We start from the raw sequence: 18,883 nt of genomic DNA, 5'->3' as shown, positions 1-18,883 counted from the left end.
TCGGTAGAAAGTCAAAAGTTGCCATCTACCATCACAATGTCATTAGCTATATTGACAATTATCTCAAAGAACGCCGTAGATGTCTCACTCAATTACCGAAAGGTAGATGATCTAAAAGAGACAACATCAACTGTGCTGCAACCATCTCCAGCTATAGAAGTGAATTTCTCAAGGAAATTAATAGATTGCAGGCTCTGTAAGTTTTAGAAGCGGCAGTACTTCGTCTCATCTATGGTGTGAGCAATCCCTCTTTGAATCTCAAACCTCGAATCATGGATTAAAATTCCATATCTCGACATTCTTATAAAATTTTGAGCAACCTCTATGAATCCAAATCTTTTATATCTCCTTGCTTTAGAAACATGAAAATGATTCCTGGCTTGGTCTTACTATCAACCCTTTATACTCGAAACAATCCTCGAAAATTAATCACAACGTTGAAAGGTGTCGGCAGTTCATCATTCTGCTACACTTGGTTGCTCTGGCAGCTCAACGGAGAGTTCTATCAGCATTCTTGGCCGTGGCAGCTTGCTATGCGGGAGCGCCTTTATAGAAAGTTCCAGACGATTCACTTCTGGTATGAAGACTCGAGATTGATTCACTGTAAGAAATTATGAGCCGTGATTAATATTGCTCAATCACCAATCCATACACTCAGAATATTCCACAATCATCCATCTCGTGCAATGTTCACGGGCAGAGCATAAAACAGTACCTTCAAAGTTCAACATACATGCACATGAGTTTGAGTGAATATATGACCCGAGAACCAAGATTGATTAGGGTCAGCAATTTTTGTAAGAGTGCGGCAGTGGCAAATTTGGGTGGTGTCATTCATCAATTTTGTGTCCATAGTGCACCTTTTGTTTTGGCCCATTTTGATACCAAATAGCATATTGCGCAACTTTATCTTTCGAAATGAGCTGAGCTGATTTCGCGATCCCTAGGTTTGCACTGGTCCGGAATAAATGCGTCGCGTATTTGAAACTGCATTTAGAATTAGATATGAGAAGCCTGTCACGAGAACGGATATAAATTTGTATGTATTAAGAGCTAGCTACGACATCACGAGCTCTTAGATGCATGAAGGAGTCTAGTATAAGCATATGACCACAGGACTAGTTTTCTCATAGACTATACTACAGTGCAATTTAGGTTATGTGGATCACATCAAATGACATATATCCTTCCTTCTTTATTCTTCCTAGAGATATGATTGCAAATATGATCTTTGTTAATCGAAAGTTTGCTTGTACACCCATATACTTGGAACTTCTATAAGTGTAAGTTTGATTCCTCACCCGTAGTAACAACTCTCTCTATGAAAGAAAGATGATGTTGTTAATATCCTCAAATTTGAACCATCAGTTTTACACATTCCAAAAATCTTTCGTATACGATCTTGTAATTGAACCAGTCTCATTGAATGATGAAACTTTCTAACATTTGGGAGTCCTTGTATTTTTTCTCATTTCTCAAAGTCTTTCGATACAATTAGTAAGCAAAGTGGGTTAGAGATTTGTGAGATAATGTAGTTTCACCTGATATATATTAGTGGAATACAATAGTAAAACTTTGAATTGAAGAATGTTCAAGGTACTAAAGAATTTCTACTTTGAACTACTTGGACTACTTTTCCCCTTACCCTTTTAGTATTACATGAGCATCCATACCTTTAGCTCCTCTTAAGACTAACCAGTCTTCGTCTTCTATTAGAAAAATACCTACTATCATCTGATTATCCTTATTTACACCCCTTGTTCATACTACTCAAACCTCTAAAAGAAAAAGGACTAAAGCGTATTGAAGGAGAGATGAATTTGATTTTTATTCCTAATAAAATAGAAACTATTTGAGATATTAGAATTCGCTTGATTTGACGCCAGACAGTATTGTAGTATTCACTATGCCATCTCTATCTATTACTCAAACTTTTAAGATATCTCACCTAATTATCTTCATAGTAGAGAACTTCAATCTACGACTTCTAGTAGAATAATATAGAATTTCTTCTTTTTGACTTTTGCTCCCCTAATTCAAAAGCCTCTTAGTATTGACAAATGCCTAAGGTCACTCATCTGTAATTACATTTCTGTATTCATATAATCTTTACGTGTTAGTCGATGATTGTCTATTCTTGACGTGTCTTCTTTTAAAATTTGGATTAAACCTCTTCTTTTTCTTAGGATATTACTGTTATCTTACTTATATCCTTGCTGATTCATTCAGATGACATTCAATATTCATTAGAATAACTTGAACTATGATTCTTCCTTCTTCAATCACCTACTCTAGTACTCTTCCTCATATTCCTCAAAACTTTCAATTGTTCGTTGTATTCAAGTCATATACACTCATAAAGTATTCAATCCTAAAAAAAGATTTGTCTCCTCTCGTCTTATCTTGTCTGTCTGTTTCATTCTTAATTCTCACTTTAAAGTCGGACAATTGAAGTATTTGTAATTGAATCTCATGAATTTTGATTTCCTAATTTTCTCTCAAACTTTTATAAATACAGCTCTCCTCTTTACTTTATTAACTATAAGTTTATAGCTAGGACTAAGAGGTAGACCATGATTGAAAATTTCTCTTATCTGATAGTAATTATGCCTAATTCATATGATAAACTTGAACGATTGTTGTTCTTCTCTATTTCCAATTAATGACAGCCTGCTTTATTCCACTTGAACTTGTCTACTCTAAGCTATCCTCTCTAAATTACAAATAAAAGTACTCAAACTTTCATTCTGATTCAAACAATCGCAAAGTTTCATAGTCATCATCTCTAGTCCTCAAAATAAAGCACCCAAATTGCTTAATTTGAACATGTGACGAACATGTGACATGCTATTGATGAACTTTTGGGAACCTTTTTAACACATCAGGGGCGGCAGAACTTCGGAGGTAGCTAACCGACAGATTAAGGTGGATGTGAGAACTATCTTGATGTACATCAGAATAAAATAAAGAGATCAAAAAGTGTTATAAATGATGGAAAATATGTGTTTCCTGTTGTTTTATGTTTTTCGTAGGTTTACTGGATGTTTTCTGGACCAGATGATGATAAATTGACGGTAATTGTGTTAAAAAATGATGGAACTTTTGCCAGACATTCATGTCATGTAACGCCAAATGATGTACATTGATGATTGAGGAAGTAGAAAAAGTTGATTTGAGGGACTTTGAGTTGTTCTTATATGGTTTTGAGATGTCTATAGACATTTGGGGATGTTTAGGGGTGTGTATGAGTGTTTTAAAACAATCTTATTGATGGTTCTAGAAGGTTCATGAACATGGTATCTTATCAACATTATGTTTCAATATCTAATTTCTGTGACCTTGAATATTTTTGAGGTTTATGTCAACTACACAAAAATGTCCATATTTACATCCCACTGAGTGGCAACGGTCACCTACATGGTATCTAGATCAAACATACACGTCAGAATTCCATTGTGATCGTGATTTATTGCTAAAATACCACCTAAAGCTATGAAACAACATTCTAATCCAATCTGACCTTGTAGCCTACAGCAACACCATAGAGTCCTTCATTATGGTCGAAGTTCCTTTTACTACTTAAAGCATCAAGCCCATCTATCAATGTGTTTTGCTCCAGTGCCGTCAACCCCTACATCCCACCTGAGCGCCCACTTGATTCCTACCCTGCACCTGCCATTTGGCAGGTCTACCAGGCTCTATATTCCGAAAAGTAGCTTAAGTTCCGGTTCCTCTCTATGATGCCCGAAGTACTTCTGTTATGAAGATTATTGCATGTCAAAGCCAATGTGAACATCCTTCGAGGGCATACCGTTCGGGGCCCAGCAGATTAATCGATGATGTGAACAGAGAATGTCGAGGATAGAGGTGGCAGAGCCTAAGGATTCAGAGTCTAGAGACACGGAGGTAAGATTTCGGTATGAAACGCGCTTGTGTGAAATCTTTGAGGGTACCAGTCATAAATATCTAGCAATCTATGCTTCGAAGGTTCAATTCGGAGTGTTTGTATTGATCATCGAGGAAAGCATCCGTAACAGCTAAGATCTAGAGGCATAGAGGGTATATTTCGAAGCGCTTGTACAGCGTGCAATTGCAGGTGATAGCAATTAGAGCGCATGCATTTCAAGACGTAGAGGGTTTAATTCGTAGTGTTTGTATAATGCTGCGAATTATGGTGGTCGTCGTAGGGGCATGGATCTCGAGGCATAGAGGTTGATCGCGTTATGCCTATACAAAGAAGACTGGAGATCAGATTGGTTTTAGTTGCAGAATGTTGATCATAAAGGAGAATGTAAAATTCTTTGAAGAATTGGGGCATACTATCAAGGAAAGCATAGAGAATGCTCACGGAGAAATCAGGAGAAGGAAATGGAGCGCATCGGTCGGTCTTTCATAACCGCTCTACCCAACTAGCCTGATAATCGACAACCGGCGACGAAGCGATGGCTGTATAGCAGAAATACAACTCTCTTTGCCGTGCGCTGTTTACTGTTGTGTGGTCTGCCGATAGGATTCCTTGTGGTCTTCGGCATTGAAGGATAAAGACACGACTAAACTTGCTGATGTAGGTGAACAACCCATGGGCTTTCCGCACTCTATGCTGCTTTTTCTTAGGAGACCTGCTAATGTCGCAATTGCTGGAAGTAGGATCGGGGTCGAAGTATATTGCGCTGTAGTGAACAGAGAACGGAGACGACCCCACGATGACAATGAAGGGCACGAGCTGTGGAGTATATCTGCAGAGAAGGAAGGCCGAGGCGCTGGGTAACAATAGGCGGGAATGGAGAGGCCCAGAGGCTAGGTTGCAGTAGGAACAGAAGGATAGAGCCGAAAGGATGGGTTGGAGTCGATGGGAAGGGTTACGATTGTGCCACACGAGGCTGCGAAAGAAAATGGAGCGCTTGCAATGCGCGAGGCAGATGAGGTTGAAGCAGAGAGGAGTCGAGGAAAGCTCGCCGATAGAGAGAAGTGGGTAATCAATCTTTTGTTGGCGCGGTACAAGTGGGTTTGAAGGAGAATTTGGGCTGTGATTGAGAATAGGTGGACGGCCCTACGGCAATACAAACAAGATATGCAAGAATCCTAGCAAGGAGTTCTTAAGCAGCGCAGCAGATGTAATCACAATTGATAGGTTTCTAGCAGATAGCAGATAGAAGAACAGGAAGACTCTACGTTGGGAAGGGATCCCAAGAAGCCTGAAGGGAGGGCGATGGGTGATTGACAAGCAAAATTGATACATTTCTATTGTAACTACATATATACACGCATCAAACACATGTTAATCAAGCTCAAAATGATCTTTGAACCTCCAATATTGTACTCGTTTGAGCCCTATCTATCTACACCTCTCTACAGATCCTCATCGGGTCTACTTCCGGCCTTCCTCCGCAGTATTGCCGGAGTTTACAAGGACGATGGAGGTACCTGAATGGAGGAGGTAGCGAATCTAGCCTTATCATGTGATGCTGTGCTTTGCCTCGCCTTGATCGATATATAAGTTCTGCGCCCACGATCTCGTTTCCAAGGATTTCCTTTCCACAACATCCCATTTGCATCCATCAATTGATGGACTGCCTGTACCATACCACTACTTTGTCTTTACAAGAACACATTAGCATTATTTTAATCGATTGCTTCGTTCTCTACGCTTGATAAGCTCTTTGCGCTCACTTCTCCGGTGTCGAATCTCAACCATCTTTGCAATTATCAACCATCAACGTCGCCATCCTATCCTACAGTTCAGATAACTTTGTAACAATCTGCTGACAATATGATGTCTGATTCAGATATCTGCAAATTTAAAGTTGCGGGGCTCGTCGAAATCGAGCTTAAAAAGCCGTATAATCGCGATGGAAACATAAGAAAAAGTCACGCTCTTTGCATCGATGGTGTAAGTTTCTTATCCCTAACCTTTTTCAACGTTCTTTGCTTCTTGGGGTTTACTCTATATCCCCATATAACTTCTCTATTGAAGATAATATTGCTCTAGCCGCCTACTTCACTTGCTCACCACAATCGAGAGTCATTCTTCCTACTTCAACGATGTATACTAACTTCGGTTTATAGCTCACAACGCCACACAAGCCTCTATTGATGTTAAGTGAAAAGTACATCGCATCTCACCCCCCTGGCCGCAAAGAACTCTACGATCGACCTATCAGACATCTACAAATGGAAGCTTATAGCACACTTCTGCGATATAACGATGAAAAGCCGCTTAGCACTTACCATAGAGCCACCATCCACATAAATTTGGCTCGTTGCTTCGAGGATTGTCTCGACGAGAAAAGTGGCAGCCAGGATAACATACTCAATCTCATCAAATACCACTTCGAATGTGCACATGGCTGGGCAACGGCAGTAATCGATCAACGACAACTCGATGTCACAAGTGAGGAGTGTGTGCCATTCAATGATATCATCAATGCGGCCAACGACATCAAGGATTCCTTGTATGCTCGAAAGCTTTACATGGATGCCCTCGATGAAGATAATATGGTAGATGTCGCCTCTGGATTGAGAAACCCAACATTGCCTCTCGAAGTTGTTGATGACAATGTCTCGGAACACAACCAGAATTCTGAGGCACCAGACTCACAGTCTTCTGAACAAGTTGCAGATATTGGTGCACAAGATGACCTGGATGGAAGTGATACATCGACAGTGCGAGGCACTGATGACACAGTCAACAACTTTGACAGTGACTTCGATGAGCTTGGATACGAAGATATCATTGCAAAGGCAAGGCAAAACCCAACCATCGCAGTGGAACCTGCTCCAATCGATGTTACGGATGTCAGAATGATGTATGGTTTTATGCACTTCTTGGTACATGATAAGCTAGGCATTTGCAACTTGATGAACGGTTATCTTGACAGAATGGACGCTGCCCTCGAGCTTGGCGAGCCTGAAACCAAGATAATCAGAGATGGTGAGTCAAATACTTCTACAATGCATTGGTACAATAAATACTAATACACAGCTTCAGCGATGACGGCATTGAATGTTCGAGATAACGGCAATGGTCTCGCAGTTCCACCAAGCTCATCACCAAGCACACCCTCGGCACCATTCTTTCCCATTGCTTCTACCTTACCTATCCGCACACGCTCGAACAATACCGAACGCGAGTCTCGAAAGAAGAGAAAGTTCGCTGACGACGATGAAGAAGATGAGATGCTTTGATGGCTGGTTTGGTTTGTATGGCGGACAGAATCTCTACTCTGATTGATAGCTAGGTTCGTTTTATGCATGGGATACAGGATATGAGTGGCGGGGACATGTAGGCAGAAAAGCCCTTAATAGCAGATGAACGTAGGAATAATACAGCCACTAGAAAATGACTTCAAAAGCTTCCTGCGTTTTATGACCTCAAGTGATGAGTATATTGTGCTGGCTCAAGATCACCCAGTGTTTAGTCATGCACTCCTGTCCAGGCTACAACTTGTATTGAGCAAAAGAGTCTATGTTAACGCGAAAAGACTCCACTCCACTCCACAATGGCTTTGTGTCAGTAGCATAATAGCATTGTATGTATGAATCTATTTTAAGCTTTCACCCAACTAGCATTGGTGAGTGCCAACAAGCCTGGATGTATAGACTATATGTCCAGAATTCAGAAATCACAAACAGGAACAGACACATCTAGTCATCAAACATATATATGTTGATATAATTCATTTTACACAAGGTCCGCAGCTTTGAGACAATCTTGTTGCCAGACATTACGATGTAGAGAACTTCCCACAGCATAAATCTGGTGGAGATCAAGAATTGAAAGGTTCGAGCAAGTCGAAGAAAGGTTGAGTGATGTTCGGGCCGACAGTTAATCCATAAGGCTAAGTCTAGATCCCGTGCATCATAATCAAGTACAGTGTCTATTTAAATGACTAATAATTTACATATACATAGTTTTGTCCATCTACTTATTGGTCAGGTATCTTTTTTATGTCTATTTCCTTTCCTAGATACCTTTTAGATATCAGTTGAACCATATTGTACTGTGTGTGGGAAGAATGTAAAATTCTCATATTCACTTATTTGTTCACACAATGGCTTACCATACCGTATTCAATCAAAAACAATCATCTTGTTGGTTTTACACATGACAGATTTTAAGATTTGAACCGTAGTAAAATGACACTAACCCACTAAATCGCTTAGCCACACTGGTTTGTTTTGATTTCGGGCTCACCCACCTCTACTTAGGATTTTTGCCTGACAACTCAGATTTTTGACCCCTCCATTCTCCCACTTCTACTACCCACCCCAAAAGCACCTTCCAACCATAACGCTTCTCAAGTAAAGCTGCATTAAAAAAATACACCTGCAGATTTTATTCTACATATTCTTCAAGATATCCAAATAAGTCGATTCATCATGGCTGAACCAGCACACCAAGAGATCAACACCAGCAATGAGCCCAAACTCGTTGAGTCTGAGACTAAGCTCGCCACTGAGCCAGCAGCTTTAAAGGAAGAGTCAGCCAAGGAAGCTCCAGCTGAGGGTTCTGTATGTTGATAATTTCCTTTTTTATATTGTTTTCTGGAAGTTTCGTCGGTGCCATTACACTTTGCTAACCATAATCATGTTCAGACCTTGACCGAACAGGCTACAGCTGCCGCATCTACTGCCGCCGCGACTGTCACTTCTGCTGCTACTGGTATCACTGATAATGTTTTCTCGATGTTCGGTGGCGGAGCCAAGAAGGAGAAGAAAGAGGATGAGGACCGAGGAGATAACTCAGGATCTGCCAAGGCACAAAAGGCCGCCGCTGCTGAGGAGAACCCAGAGGTATTGTTGGACAATATGCACACACACACACACAAGAACAGAACTGATCATATCGTAGGATGAGGCCCCAGAATCCGAGGATGTTCACTTCGAGCCTGTTATTCGTTTGACCGAGAAAGTCGATGTTAAGACCAATGAGGAACTCGAGGAACAAACCTTCAAGATGCGCGCTAAGCTCTTCAAGTTCGTCAAGGATACTCAAGAGTGGAAGGAGCGTGGTACTGGTGATGTCCGATTCTTGAAGCACAAGGAGAACGGAAAGACCAGATTGGTTATGAGACGAGACAAGACTTTGAAGGTCTGCGCCAACCACTATGGTATGTTTGCGGCATTGAACAGTATTATACAGAACTTGGGCTAACGGTTAAAAGTTGTTCCTGACATGAAGTTGTCTCCAAACGTTGGTAGTGATAGAAGTTGGGTCTGGAATGCCGCAGCAGATGTTAGTGAGGGCGAGCCAGAGGCACAAACTTTGGCTATCCGTTTTGCCAACTCCGAGAGTAAGCATCTATGCCGCAGATACAAATCCTATATGGAAGCTGACATTTACCTAGACGCAAACCTTTTCAAGGAGGCTTTCATCAAGGCTCAACAAGAGAACGAAGTTTTCTTCAAGGCCTAAACGATAGATTGGTCCTCGTATTTACTTCAACTTTCCAAAACGACTCCTCAATCGACACAGCATAATCCAGCACAGCACGTTTCCTGAAGGAATGAATTTATGATCACATTTGCATTGAACCGCATTTCTTCCATACCCCGTTAACCATTTACGCGCACGTTGTCGAAAACCTCTTTTGTAAACATCGACAAATCGATACCTAGACATTCTGGTGGTCAGGTTTTCTCCAAAGATTGTATCATGATGATGATGACGATGATGGAGGATAGGAAGGTTCGATTAGTACTCAATTTTGAGACTATGGCATGTAGTTAGACTAAAAATACCAGTCCTTCATTCATCCCCAAAGCACTTTCCGTTTTGTATATATTTTGAGATGTGAACATTGAGACTTGTATGTATTATGGACCTTTTTTGACTAGACTTGTTCGAAGCAGATGTAGAATAGACAAATGTATACCTAGCTAGGTAGGTACTGTGTTCGTTGTTTCAACTCTGAGAATGTCTTATTTTGAGTGAACAAGCTTCGAGGTTTATTTCATCAAGAGAACAAACAAAGCTGAAGTCTACTAGTACTCAAAATCTTAACAAAACTCGCTCAAATCTTCAACGATTTGGATATTGATTCTCTTCCAAATCCCTAGAATTGATAAATTCCTTCTCCAGGTACACGTGATTCTCTATTCTCAATAGTCTTGAGCTTGAACTAGCAAGGGTATCAGTACCCCACTCAAATTACGATCAGCCAACTGCAGGCGCGTCGCAATTGAGAACGACATCATCAAGAATTCGAAAATCCGACAAAGCTTATACCATCAAAATACCGTCAAGATGGTGGCAGAAGTGAGTAATTTGAAAATGCTCAGCTTTCAGTTCTCCAATAGCACTTGGAACGTAATTACTAACTGCGGCGCAGATTAAAAGAATGATCAAGCTCGTCACAGAGCAGCGCAACATGTAGGTCGCGATCTAGCTTTCAATTTCCCAATCTTATACTGGATCTTGAGAATACATGCTGAAACTCACCCCACAGAGATAAACCAGCGCTTCAAGAAGGGTTCCCAATGAAATCATGGAACATCGAAATCTTTATGTTAGATGAAAGTGGAAACGAGAGGCCTGCGACCTGCTTTACAAAGGCAGTTTACAATCTACATCCTACCTTTCCAAATCCAACCCAAAGTAAGTTTACGAGCTACAAATTTTTCTTGCACGCGAAGCTTGTTAAGTTCTCGATTTAACGTTTGCCACCACACAGCTTTTACTGAGGCTCCTTTCCGCTGTGAGAATGAGGGATGGGGAGAATTTGACATGACGATCGATTTATTCACTACTCCAACGGGAGGCAAGCATAGCATTGCACACGATCTCAACTTTGCCAAGAGCCGCTATGAAGCTAAACATCCAATTACATTCAAAAACCCAAGTCGAGAGCTGATTAATTCATTGAGAGAGACCGGGCCAGTTCCAGGAGACGAAAATGGAGCCATTAGAAAGAAGGACGCCGATGGAAAGAAGAGGAAGAGGGCTGGCCAGGTAGATATGGAGAATTTGGCAGAAGGATTGGTCAAATTGCAGGAGGATGACCTCTTGCATGTGGTGCAAATGATTCATGATAATAAGAGTGAGGAAACATATACGAAGAATGATGTTGAGAGTAAGTTCGAGTCGAGGCGCTATTAATGAAAGCTGAGAGGGGAACGCTAACGCAAATAATGCAGTGGGAGAGTTCCATGTCGATTTGTATACATTACCAGACTCATTAGTGAAGATGCTTTGGGATTTCGTCCAGACCATGCAAGGAAAAGGTTACTAGATAGGAGATGATATTTCAACGAATATGGAGAAAGCTAGCGATAATACACACATTTGGGAGGAAAGCAATATACTAGGTAGGTATTGAAATTGGATCATGGATGGTTGATGGATGCATTCAATTATGGCAGCTACTTCGAAAAGCGTTTTTCACAGACATTTTACTCAAGCAAAGGGGGGACTCATCAATCACAAGTCCAACTTTCACGGCGTTCCAATTTTCATCATCGGGCATAGGATGGCATTTCGATTGCTTCATTTTTTAGTTACTTTTTCTCATCTTCATTGAAGGGAGGCGGTAGGGCGTGAGCGGGTGGGCGTATTCCGACGGGTCCATCTTGCAGAAGATCGCGTTACATGACTTGCTCTTGGTCAATATTTTCTACGAAGCACAGTGACCGGAACGGTGGATCTGATCAGATCATGGTGGTTCACGGGATACATAACTGGCAAAATTGAATGAATGGATGAACGAATGGATGGATGGTAGGAGGAAATTGATTAGGAATGGAATGGAATCTTTATAAAACACTGGTATATTTCATTGTGATTTTGTGGTATTCATACGTGAATACGTGATTCTATCCATGTATTTCTCTTATCAATGCTGCAGACCAGCAGGACTACCTAGGTAGGTAGATTGGCTGACTATAATAATAGCCGGGTATCATTCCAAATCCATACGCCATTTTCCCCATATGCTCCTCTAAAATGCTTTATCAAATGATTCCCATGATATTCCTCAAGGTACCCGAGTCTATATCTTCTTACTCGTCATCCCCGAAACTCAACTTTATCTTTTTACCATTCTTCGCCGCAGCTTTAGGTTTTGACTTTGATGCGGCTGTAGCTCCAATTTTACCACTTTCACTCTTCTTCTGAGTCCCCGTATCTATTTTACTCGAGGACTTATCATCACTTTTCTCCTTCTCCTCTCCCTTCTCAATTTCCTCCTCCTCCAACCCTCCAATAACCTTCCCAACCTTCCTCTTCTTACTCCCTCCTATCCCTACCGCCATCTTCGCACTCTCTTTCTTTTCCGTCTCATCTCCCTCTCCCCTCCCTCCCTCATTTTCCTTCACCTCCCCTTCTTCTCCTTTCCGTTCCTTCTCCCGTCTCTCCCACTCCTCTTTACTCCACGTCTCGCCGCTCACCTCGTCGAAAACCACGGGCTCGCTTTCCCGCTCCGCGTCTTCGTCGATGGGTTTGCGCGGACGCGAAATGGTGAATTCGTGGCGTCCGTCGGAGGTGGAAGCGTGGTTGGATTGGAAACGTTGGAGGAAGGGGGGGAGGGTGCTGTCGTAGGAGAGGTTTTTGGAGGTTATTTTTGACATGGTGGGTGGGGGGATTGGTGGGGTGGGTGATGGTTGATGTTGGATGTTTGATGGTGGATTTAGAATAACTGGTTGGAGGGGGTATTGATTTTGGTATTGATTTTGAATTTGATATTGATACTCTATTGATATCAGTATCGATACCTAGGTATGTGACGGGAGACCCCAGACAGACCCGAAGCTTTAAAAAATTATACGGCGGGGTAGAGATAGCTTTGGTGCTGTTTTTATCCGGTAAGGTTACGGATGTCGAGATTGAAGTTGGAGTTGGGGTTGAAGGATGATTGATTGATTGTATTAGTAAGAAGGTATAACGATTGGCCAATGGGGAATCGGGATATAGGTAATATTTTTCCGTAGTTGGGATGGAAAAGGAGAACTGGCTTTTCTTTAGGATGAGATGACTGGATTGGGATGGGATTGAAAATCTCCGATTTGATGTGTATGTACGATATATATGGGAAAAGAAGGGGGTTCTAGAATGATTTTATGTTATGTGCTTGGGACGTATTGTATGTCTTGTATGTATGTGATATGGATGTATAAGTAAGAAGCTACCTCGTCTCTATGAAGCTCACAACTGAGTCAAACATATCGATATTAATGATGGATACCTACCTAAGGTTATCATGAATCCTCCCACCAAGATATATATTCACTTATCCCCAACTTTGAGGCTGGTGGATAGATTATATTCTCCTATTATTAGAGGATTCTTTCCTAGTAAAATATCAGGCTGTATTTGTATTGTATGTATACTTATTACTCATCCTTCGCCCATATGCATCTATGTGATAAACCCTCTCGACTCGATTCATTCAGGGGCAATTCAGATATCCTACATCCTACCTACTAACCTAGGTTGTGATAGAGCAACGAGATACCCTTATTGATTATGTCAAAACTTCTATATGAGATACCGACGTACAGGTATCGAAATGGGGTTTGGATAAGAGGCAATAATTGGGATTACTTTTTCTAGTTGTAATTCATTTTGCTCTGTGATTGCTTGTGGGCTATCAGTAAGAATTGAAGTGACCTACCTACTACCTATCCTATCGTCCAGTCTTCGGGATTCAATTCCATCCGTTTTGTTAGTATTGTGAAGTAGTTCTTGTCAATCTTGTCAGTCTTGTCAATCTTGTCAGTCTCGTCTCGTTTCGTATAACATCTGAACATCCAACATCTTCTCCTATCATTTCTCTCCCTCGCTCATCCATCCCAGGACTTTCCTCTCCACTTTTTACCTACAATTCCCCTAACCTTAACCTAAAACAATAATCCCACACCTACTGGCACACCTACTGGCACACCTACACCTACTCCCACACCCACATACCCACACACCAAATATCACACACCAAAATCTGAACACTTCTCTGGCCTGACAAACCCTTCCAGAAATACTCCACACCCGCAAATAACCACAGTCCACCTTATCTCACTTCCCTTTTCTCTAAATCCCCCAAGTCGTTCTAGCCCATCCACATCCATTCATTGATTGCATTGCAACACACGACAGACAGACAGTCAGTCAGTCAGTCAGTCAATTCACAATAACGAATTCCTCTGGAAATTTGCATGTCATAATATTTTCAAGTTTCTTCTCGCCATCAACATAACAGATTTATTTCTTTTATGTTGACGGCAGAAACTCCTCAGAATAATCATACACACGTTGAGGTTATCGCAAAAGTGTTTCTTCTATCTTCGAGGACACCCAAGGTCCAAGTCGCTCGTTATTAGAAAAAAGTATCATCGCTTTTTATGAGAAAGGAATAGCGACTCTGCCAAAGGAATTCCCACTTGGATTTGTTTCGATTCGAGATTCCATTATACACTCGATTCCAATTACTTTTTGTAATATTATCAATTAATCCAGATACGGCACACACTGGGTAGTGTCCTCTTCTTTTAACGGCCTGGGGTCGACATAAATTCCCCCTATCTATCTCGAAATTTTGTCTACGAACGGATCCTCAACTATCTCAACCGCAACCACCATGAGTTTCGTTCAGAGGGTGATGAAGCGCATGCCTTCATCAACACAATTACCATTGGATGATGTAAAGGAGAAGCCCAAAACCACATCTAGATTGGCGTTTTTCAGGCGGCCGCTTCGATTAAAGGGCAATTCCAGCATTTCGATACCACTCGGCGTAGTTCTATTATTTCCATGTATTGTCGTTGTATTGATTTTGGTGCTTTTTGTTCGCCATCCTAAATCGGGTGTGGGAATTTTAATGCCAGCTGGAGCACCACCAGCTATCAGGTATGTTTTGGGATCGATCAATCTTTCTTCTCTCTCGAAAGACCACGGTCACTAACCTTTTTGTGTGATTGTAGGAGGATCAGTGAACAACATGATAAGGTCTTCGTGACGGGATGCGCGGAGCCTGATACCAGTCAACCAAGAGCCAATGCAGCATTCGTTGTGCTAGCAAGAAATAAGGAATTGGAGGGAGTCATTCAATCAGTGAAATCTATCGAAAGGCATTTCAATCGATGGTATCATTACCCCTACGTTTTCCTCAACGATCAAGAATTCAACTCGACATTCAAAGAAGTCATTCAAAACTATACCAGTGCGCCATGTGAATTTGGAACCATCGACCCTAAGCATTGGGGATTCCCAGAATGGATTGATCCCAAGGTTGCCAAAGAGGGTATTGCAAAACAAGGTGATGCTGCAATTATGTATGGTGGTATGGAAAGTTACCATGCCATGTGCAGATTTTATTCAGGGTATGCCCACGAACCACAATTATGAGCTTGAGGGAAATGAGGAAATACTGACAAGAGACTAGATTCTTTTACAAACATGAGCTTCTGGCTAAATATGAGTGGTACTGGCGACTGGAACCAGAAATTAAGTATTTCTGTGATATTACATAGTATGTCTTACTTTCGTGGAGCACCTATAGATCAAGCTAACAAATTTATAGTGATCCTTTCCTTAAGATGATCGACTCGAATAAGACTTATGGTTTCACTATTGCCGTTAAGGAATTGAAGGAAACGGTCCCAAATATCTTCCGTTACGCATCTGCATATAAACGAGTCAATAACATTACATCTCAAGGTCTATGGGAAATGTTCGTCGAGCCTCCTCCTGAGGAGCCCAAGGAGGTCCCTGAAGATGATCCAGCTTATAAAAGACCATTACCTGAGGAAATTCTTCGAGGCGATCCATCTCGCGCATCTTTACCAGAAATTGATCCAGAAGCTATGGAAGGAGAAAAGTACAACATGTGTCATTTCTGGTCGAATTTCGAAATTGCTAGACTTAGTTGGTTCAGAAGTAAGGAATATGAAGACTTCTTCCAAATGATGGATCGCAGTGGTGGATTTTGGATGGAGAGAGTAAGTTAATATCTTGAAGGTTTCCAGTATTGAACTAACAATAAATCAGTGGGGTGATGCACCCATCCATTCTTTAGCCGCTGGTGCTCTCCTCGCCCCTCGCGATATTCATTACTTCCGTGATTTTGGCTATAGACATACAACTATTCAACATTGCCCAGCAAACGCACCCGCACGTCAAAGAGCGCGCGAACCTTATCTTGAAAAGACAACATTAGACGAGAAGAAACGAAAGGAAGAAGATGAATACTGGGACAATTGGGATCCAGTCAAGGAAAATGGAGTTGGATGTAGATGTAGATGCGACACGGATATTGTGGATGTAGAGGGCAAACAAGGAAGTTGTTTGGCAGAATGGGTAGATGTTGCAGGAGGTTGGGCTAGTCCTTGAGAAGATTAATCGAGGGGTGAACGATAGGATAGGATGTATTGAGGAAATCATGTCATGTCATGAATGATATTGGAAGGGAAGGGAAGGGAAGGGATAGGGTTTTTAGAGAACCCTATTTTGGGGATGAAAATGGAAATGGATGGAGAGTGATGATAGGAGGAATCGAATGATGGATGGATGGATGGATGGATGGGATGGGGAATTGGAATGGGAAAGAAATGGGATTGTAAAGGATGTGATGTTGCATATTATCTTTTTTTTTTTAAACTGTTCATTATTCATGATGAGAAATACAAAAATGATTCCTGGTCTGATTTTTGTTTGTGTGGTTTATGATTTGGGGGGGTGTATTTTGGGTAGGTGGGTGATTTGTAAGATGTAATATGTGAGATTCTCGGATTCGAGATTTTAGATTTTGAATTTTTCTTAGGATGGGGAAGGATAATGGGGAAGGATTGGAATAATGTTAGAATGTGTTATATTGTATTGTATTGTTTATGGAATTATAATCGAATGAATAATAAGTGAGTAAGTAAGTAAATAGTAATTGTAGGATTGTGGGTTTTGGGAAATGGAAATAGATGAATAGATAGGTTAGTGGATAGGTGAGTAGATAGGTAGGTAGATAAGGAAATAAATAAATAGGTAGATTGAAAGTTAAGTAGAGGCTTGGTTTAGGGGTGAGAGTTGAAAAGGTGGTGGGAGTGAGAGGGTGGTGGGAGTGAGGGAGAGGGAGATGGAGGAGGGGAAAGGGGAGAGGAGAGAGGGGGGAGAGGATAGAGGGAATAGGGGATGGGGGATAGGTAAAGGGGAATGAAGGGAGAAGGAAGAGAAGAGGAATTAGGAAATGGGAGAGGGGAAAGAGGAATAGGGGAAGAGTGAGAGGAAAGAGTGAGAGTAAGGAGAGTGGGGAGAGGAAAGGGTGAGAGTGGGGAGAGGAGAGAGGGAATGGGGGATGGGGGATAGGTAAAAGGAAATGAAGATGGGGGATAGAGGAATATATAAATTGTATATAGGATCTTGAGGAAGGCGTAATGGGGAATGGGAGGGGAATGGGGAATGGGGAATGGGAGGGGAAGGGGATGGGGAAGAGGGAAGAGGGAAGAGGGAAGGGGAATGGGAAAGAGGGAGGGGATGGGGATGAAAGAAGATAAGGAAAGGAGAAGGAGATGGAGGGGAGTGAAGAGGAAAGTAGATATATAGGTAGATTTAAGTAATTGTAGTTATGGTGATTATGAGATGAGAGTAGTGGAGTGGTGAAGTGGTGGAGTGATGGTGATGGTGATGGTGATGGTATATAAGGGTTTGGATTAGGTTGGGCTGGATTAGATTGAGGTGAGTTCTTGGTTTTTCTTTATGGTTAAATTAAATTAAGTTGGGTTAATTCGATTTCAGGTGAGGGAGTTGTTAGAATTTAGAAGGAGATACTTAAAGTTTTGAGGTTTTCAGTCTTGAGATTGTGAATTGAATGAAGGTTATCTGGATAGTTTTTAAGAGGAGGTGAGAGGATGATGGGATGTTGGGAAGGAGAGAGAGATCGGGATTGAGAATGATATATATATATATAGTTTAATAAAAAAATGGGGAGGGGGAAGGAGGGTGAGAAGCGAAGAGTGAGAAGCGAATCTAACGAGATACTGAGTTTTTTTGAGAGGTATAGGGGGATAGGGAGTAGTAAGTATTATAAATAATAAATATTGAATAATAAATAGAAGTTAATAAGTAAATAAATAAATAAGTAAATAGATAAATAGATAAATAGATAAATAGATAAATAGATAAATAGATAAATAGATAAATAGATAAATAGATAAATAGATAAATAGAATATAAATAATAATAAGCTAAAGAAAGGAAATAAATACCATTTTGTATACAGATAGATAACTAGCTCGACCGGAGAAGGGGAAAAAAAAGCATCATCAACTCCCCAACACTATGCTCACTCATTTACTATATAGTTAACTACATATGGACCTGGAAGTTAGATTTGTAAATACAAAGTTGGGATGGTATTTGGGATCTGGCTTTTGGAGGATTGAGATGGTGATGTGGTGGGAGTTTGGGGTTTGGAGTTTGGGGTTTGAGGAGCTTTTTTTGTGTATTTAGTTAGTTTTGAATAGTTTTGATTTGTTTTGATTTGTTTTTTATCGAGATTAAAGATTGAAAATCGAAAACTAGTTAGGGAGTTTGTACTTGTGCGTTAAGAATGCATTGATGGATTATTAATCAACTGGGCTTGGGAAGTACTAATATATATAACACTTGCAATTAGATAAGGAGATGGATGCACTTTAGAATGCGAATTTAAGAGATGGTTGGGACTTGCTTTGATGCTGGAGGATTGAATTTGATGATATTTTGGGTTTTGGGGGGGGGGGGGGGGGGTAAGATATGGAAGATATGGATGGCGTAGAATTGTATAGATGTGTTGATGAGTTTTTGTAGTAGAAGAGAGATTGGGATGTGGTATTTTGATTGGAATTAGTTCTTTCGAGGGGTGGAGATGGATGTTTTTGTGAAATTGAAGAAACGCGATGAATGGATGTATGCTGAACGATGAGT

The 18,883-nt window shown here is 41.0% G+C and overlaps 5 protein-coding genes across 5 annotated transcripts; 4 read left to right on the top strand and 1 right to left on the bottom strand.

Moving 5' to 3' along the window:
- Positions 1–5,770: 5,770 nt before the first annotated feature.
- On the top strand, positions 5,771–7,185 carry EAE98_008163 (uncharacterized protein; the record flags this gene model as incomplete). Its single annotated transcript, XM_038955786.1, has 3 exons — positions 5,771–5,890; positions 6,067–6,931; positions 6,989–7,185. The coding sequence occupies 3 exons, from the start codon at positions 5,771–5,773 to the stop codon at positions 7,183–7,185; spliced, it is 1,182 nt and encodes a 393-aa protein (XP_038807652.1).
- Positions 7,186–8,379: 1,194 nt separating this feature from the next.
- EAE98_008162 (uncharacterized protein) lies at positions 8,380–9,415 on the top strand (the record flags this gene model as incomplete). Its single annotated transcript, XM_038955785.1, has 5 exons — positions 8,380–8,511; positions 8,596–8,793; positions 8,852–9,110; positions 9,165–9,293; positions 9,348–9,415. The coding sequence occupies 5 exons, from the start codon at positions 8,380–8,382 to the stop codon at positions 9,413–9,415; spliced, it is 786 nt and encodes a 261-aa protein (XP_038807651.1).
- Positions 9,416–10,246: 831 nt separating this feature from the next.
- EAE98_008161 (uncharacterized protein) lies at positions 10,247–11,785 on the top strand (the record flags this gene model as incomplete). The annotated part of the gene is made up of 5 exons (XM_038955784.1): positions 10,247–10,258; positions 10,332–10,372; positions 10,449–10,597; positions 10,674–11,072; positions 11,137–11,785. The coding sequence occupies 5 exons, from the start codon at positions 10,247–10,249 to the stop codon at positions 11,229–11,231; spliced, it is 696 nt and encodes a 231-aa protein (XP_038807650.1). The 3' UTR covers positions 11,232–11,785.
- A 212-nt stretch (positions 11,786–11,997) lies between these two features.
- On the bottom strand, positions 11,998–12,564 carry EAE98_008160 (uncharacterized protein; the record flags this gene model as incomplete). Its single annotated transcript, XM_038955783.1, has 1 exon — positions 11,998–12,564. The coding sequence occupies one exon, from the start codon at positions 12,562–12,564 to the stop codon at positions 11,998–12,000; it is 567 nt and encodes a 188-aa protein (XP_038807649.1).
- Positions 12,565–14,567: 2,003 nt separating this feature from the next.
- On the top strand, positions 14,568–16,318 carry EAE98_008159 (uncharacterized protein; the record flags this gene model as incomplete). Its single annotated transcript, XM_038955782.1, has 5 exons — positions 14,568–14,836; positions 14,911–15,309; positions 15,372–15,458; positions 15,510–15,927; positions 15,977–16,318. The coding sequence occupies 5 exons, from the start codon at positions 14,568–14,570 to the stop codon at positions 16,316–16,318; spliced, it is 1,515 nt and encodes a 504-aa protein (XP_038807648.1).
- Positions 16,319–18,883: the final 2,565 nt, after the last annotated feature.

This window comes from Botrytis deweyae (genome assembly GCF_014898535.1).
Source record: "Botrytis deweyae strain B1 chromosome Unknown BDEW_021, whole genome shotgun sequence".
NCBI classification, from domain to species: domain Eukaryota; kingdom Fungi; phylum Ascomycota; class Leotiomycetes; order Helotiales; family Sclerotiniaceae; genus Botrytis; species Botrytis deweyae.
Note: the sequence above shows the minus strand (reverse complement) of the source record. Positions and strands in the feature narration are given on the sequence as shown.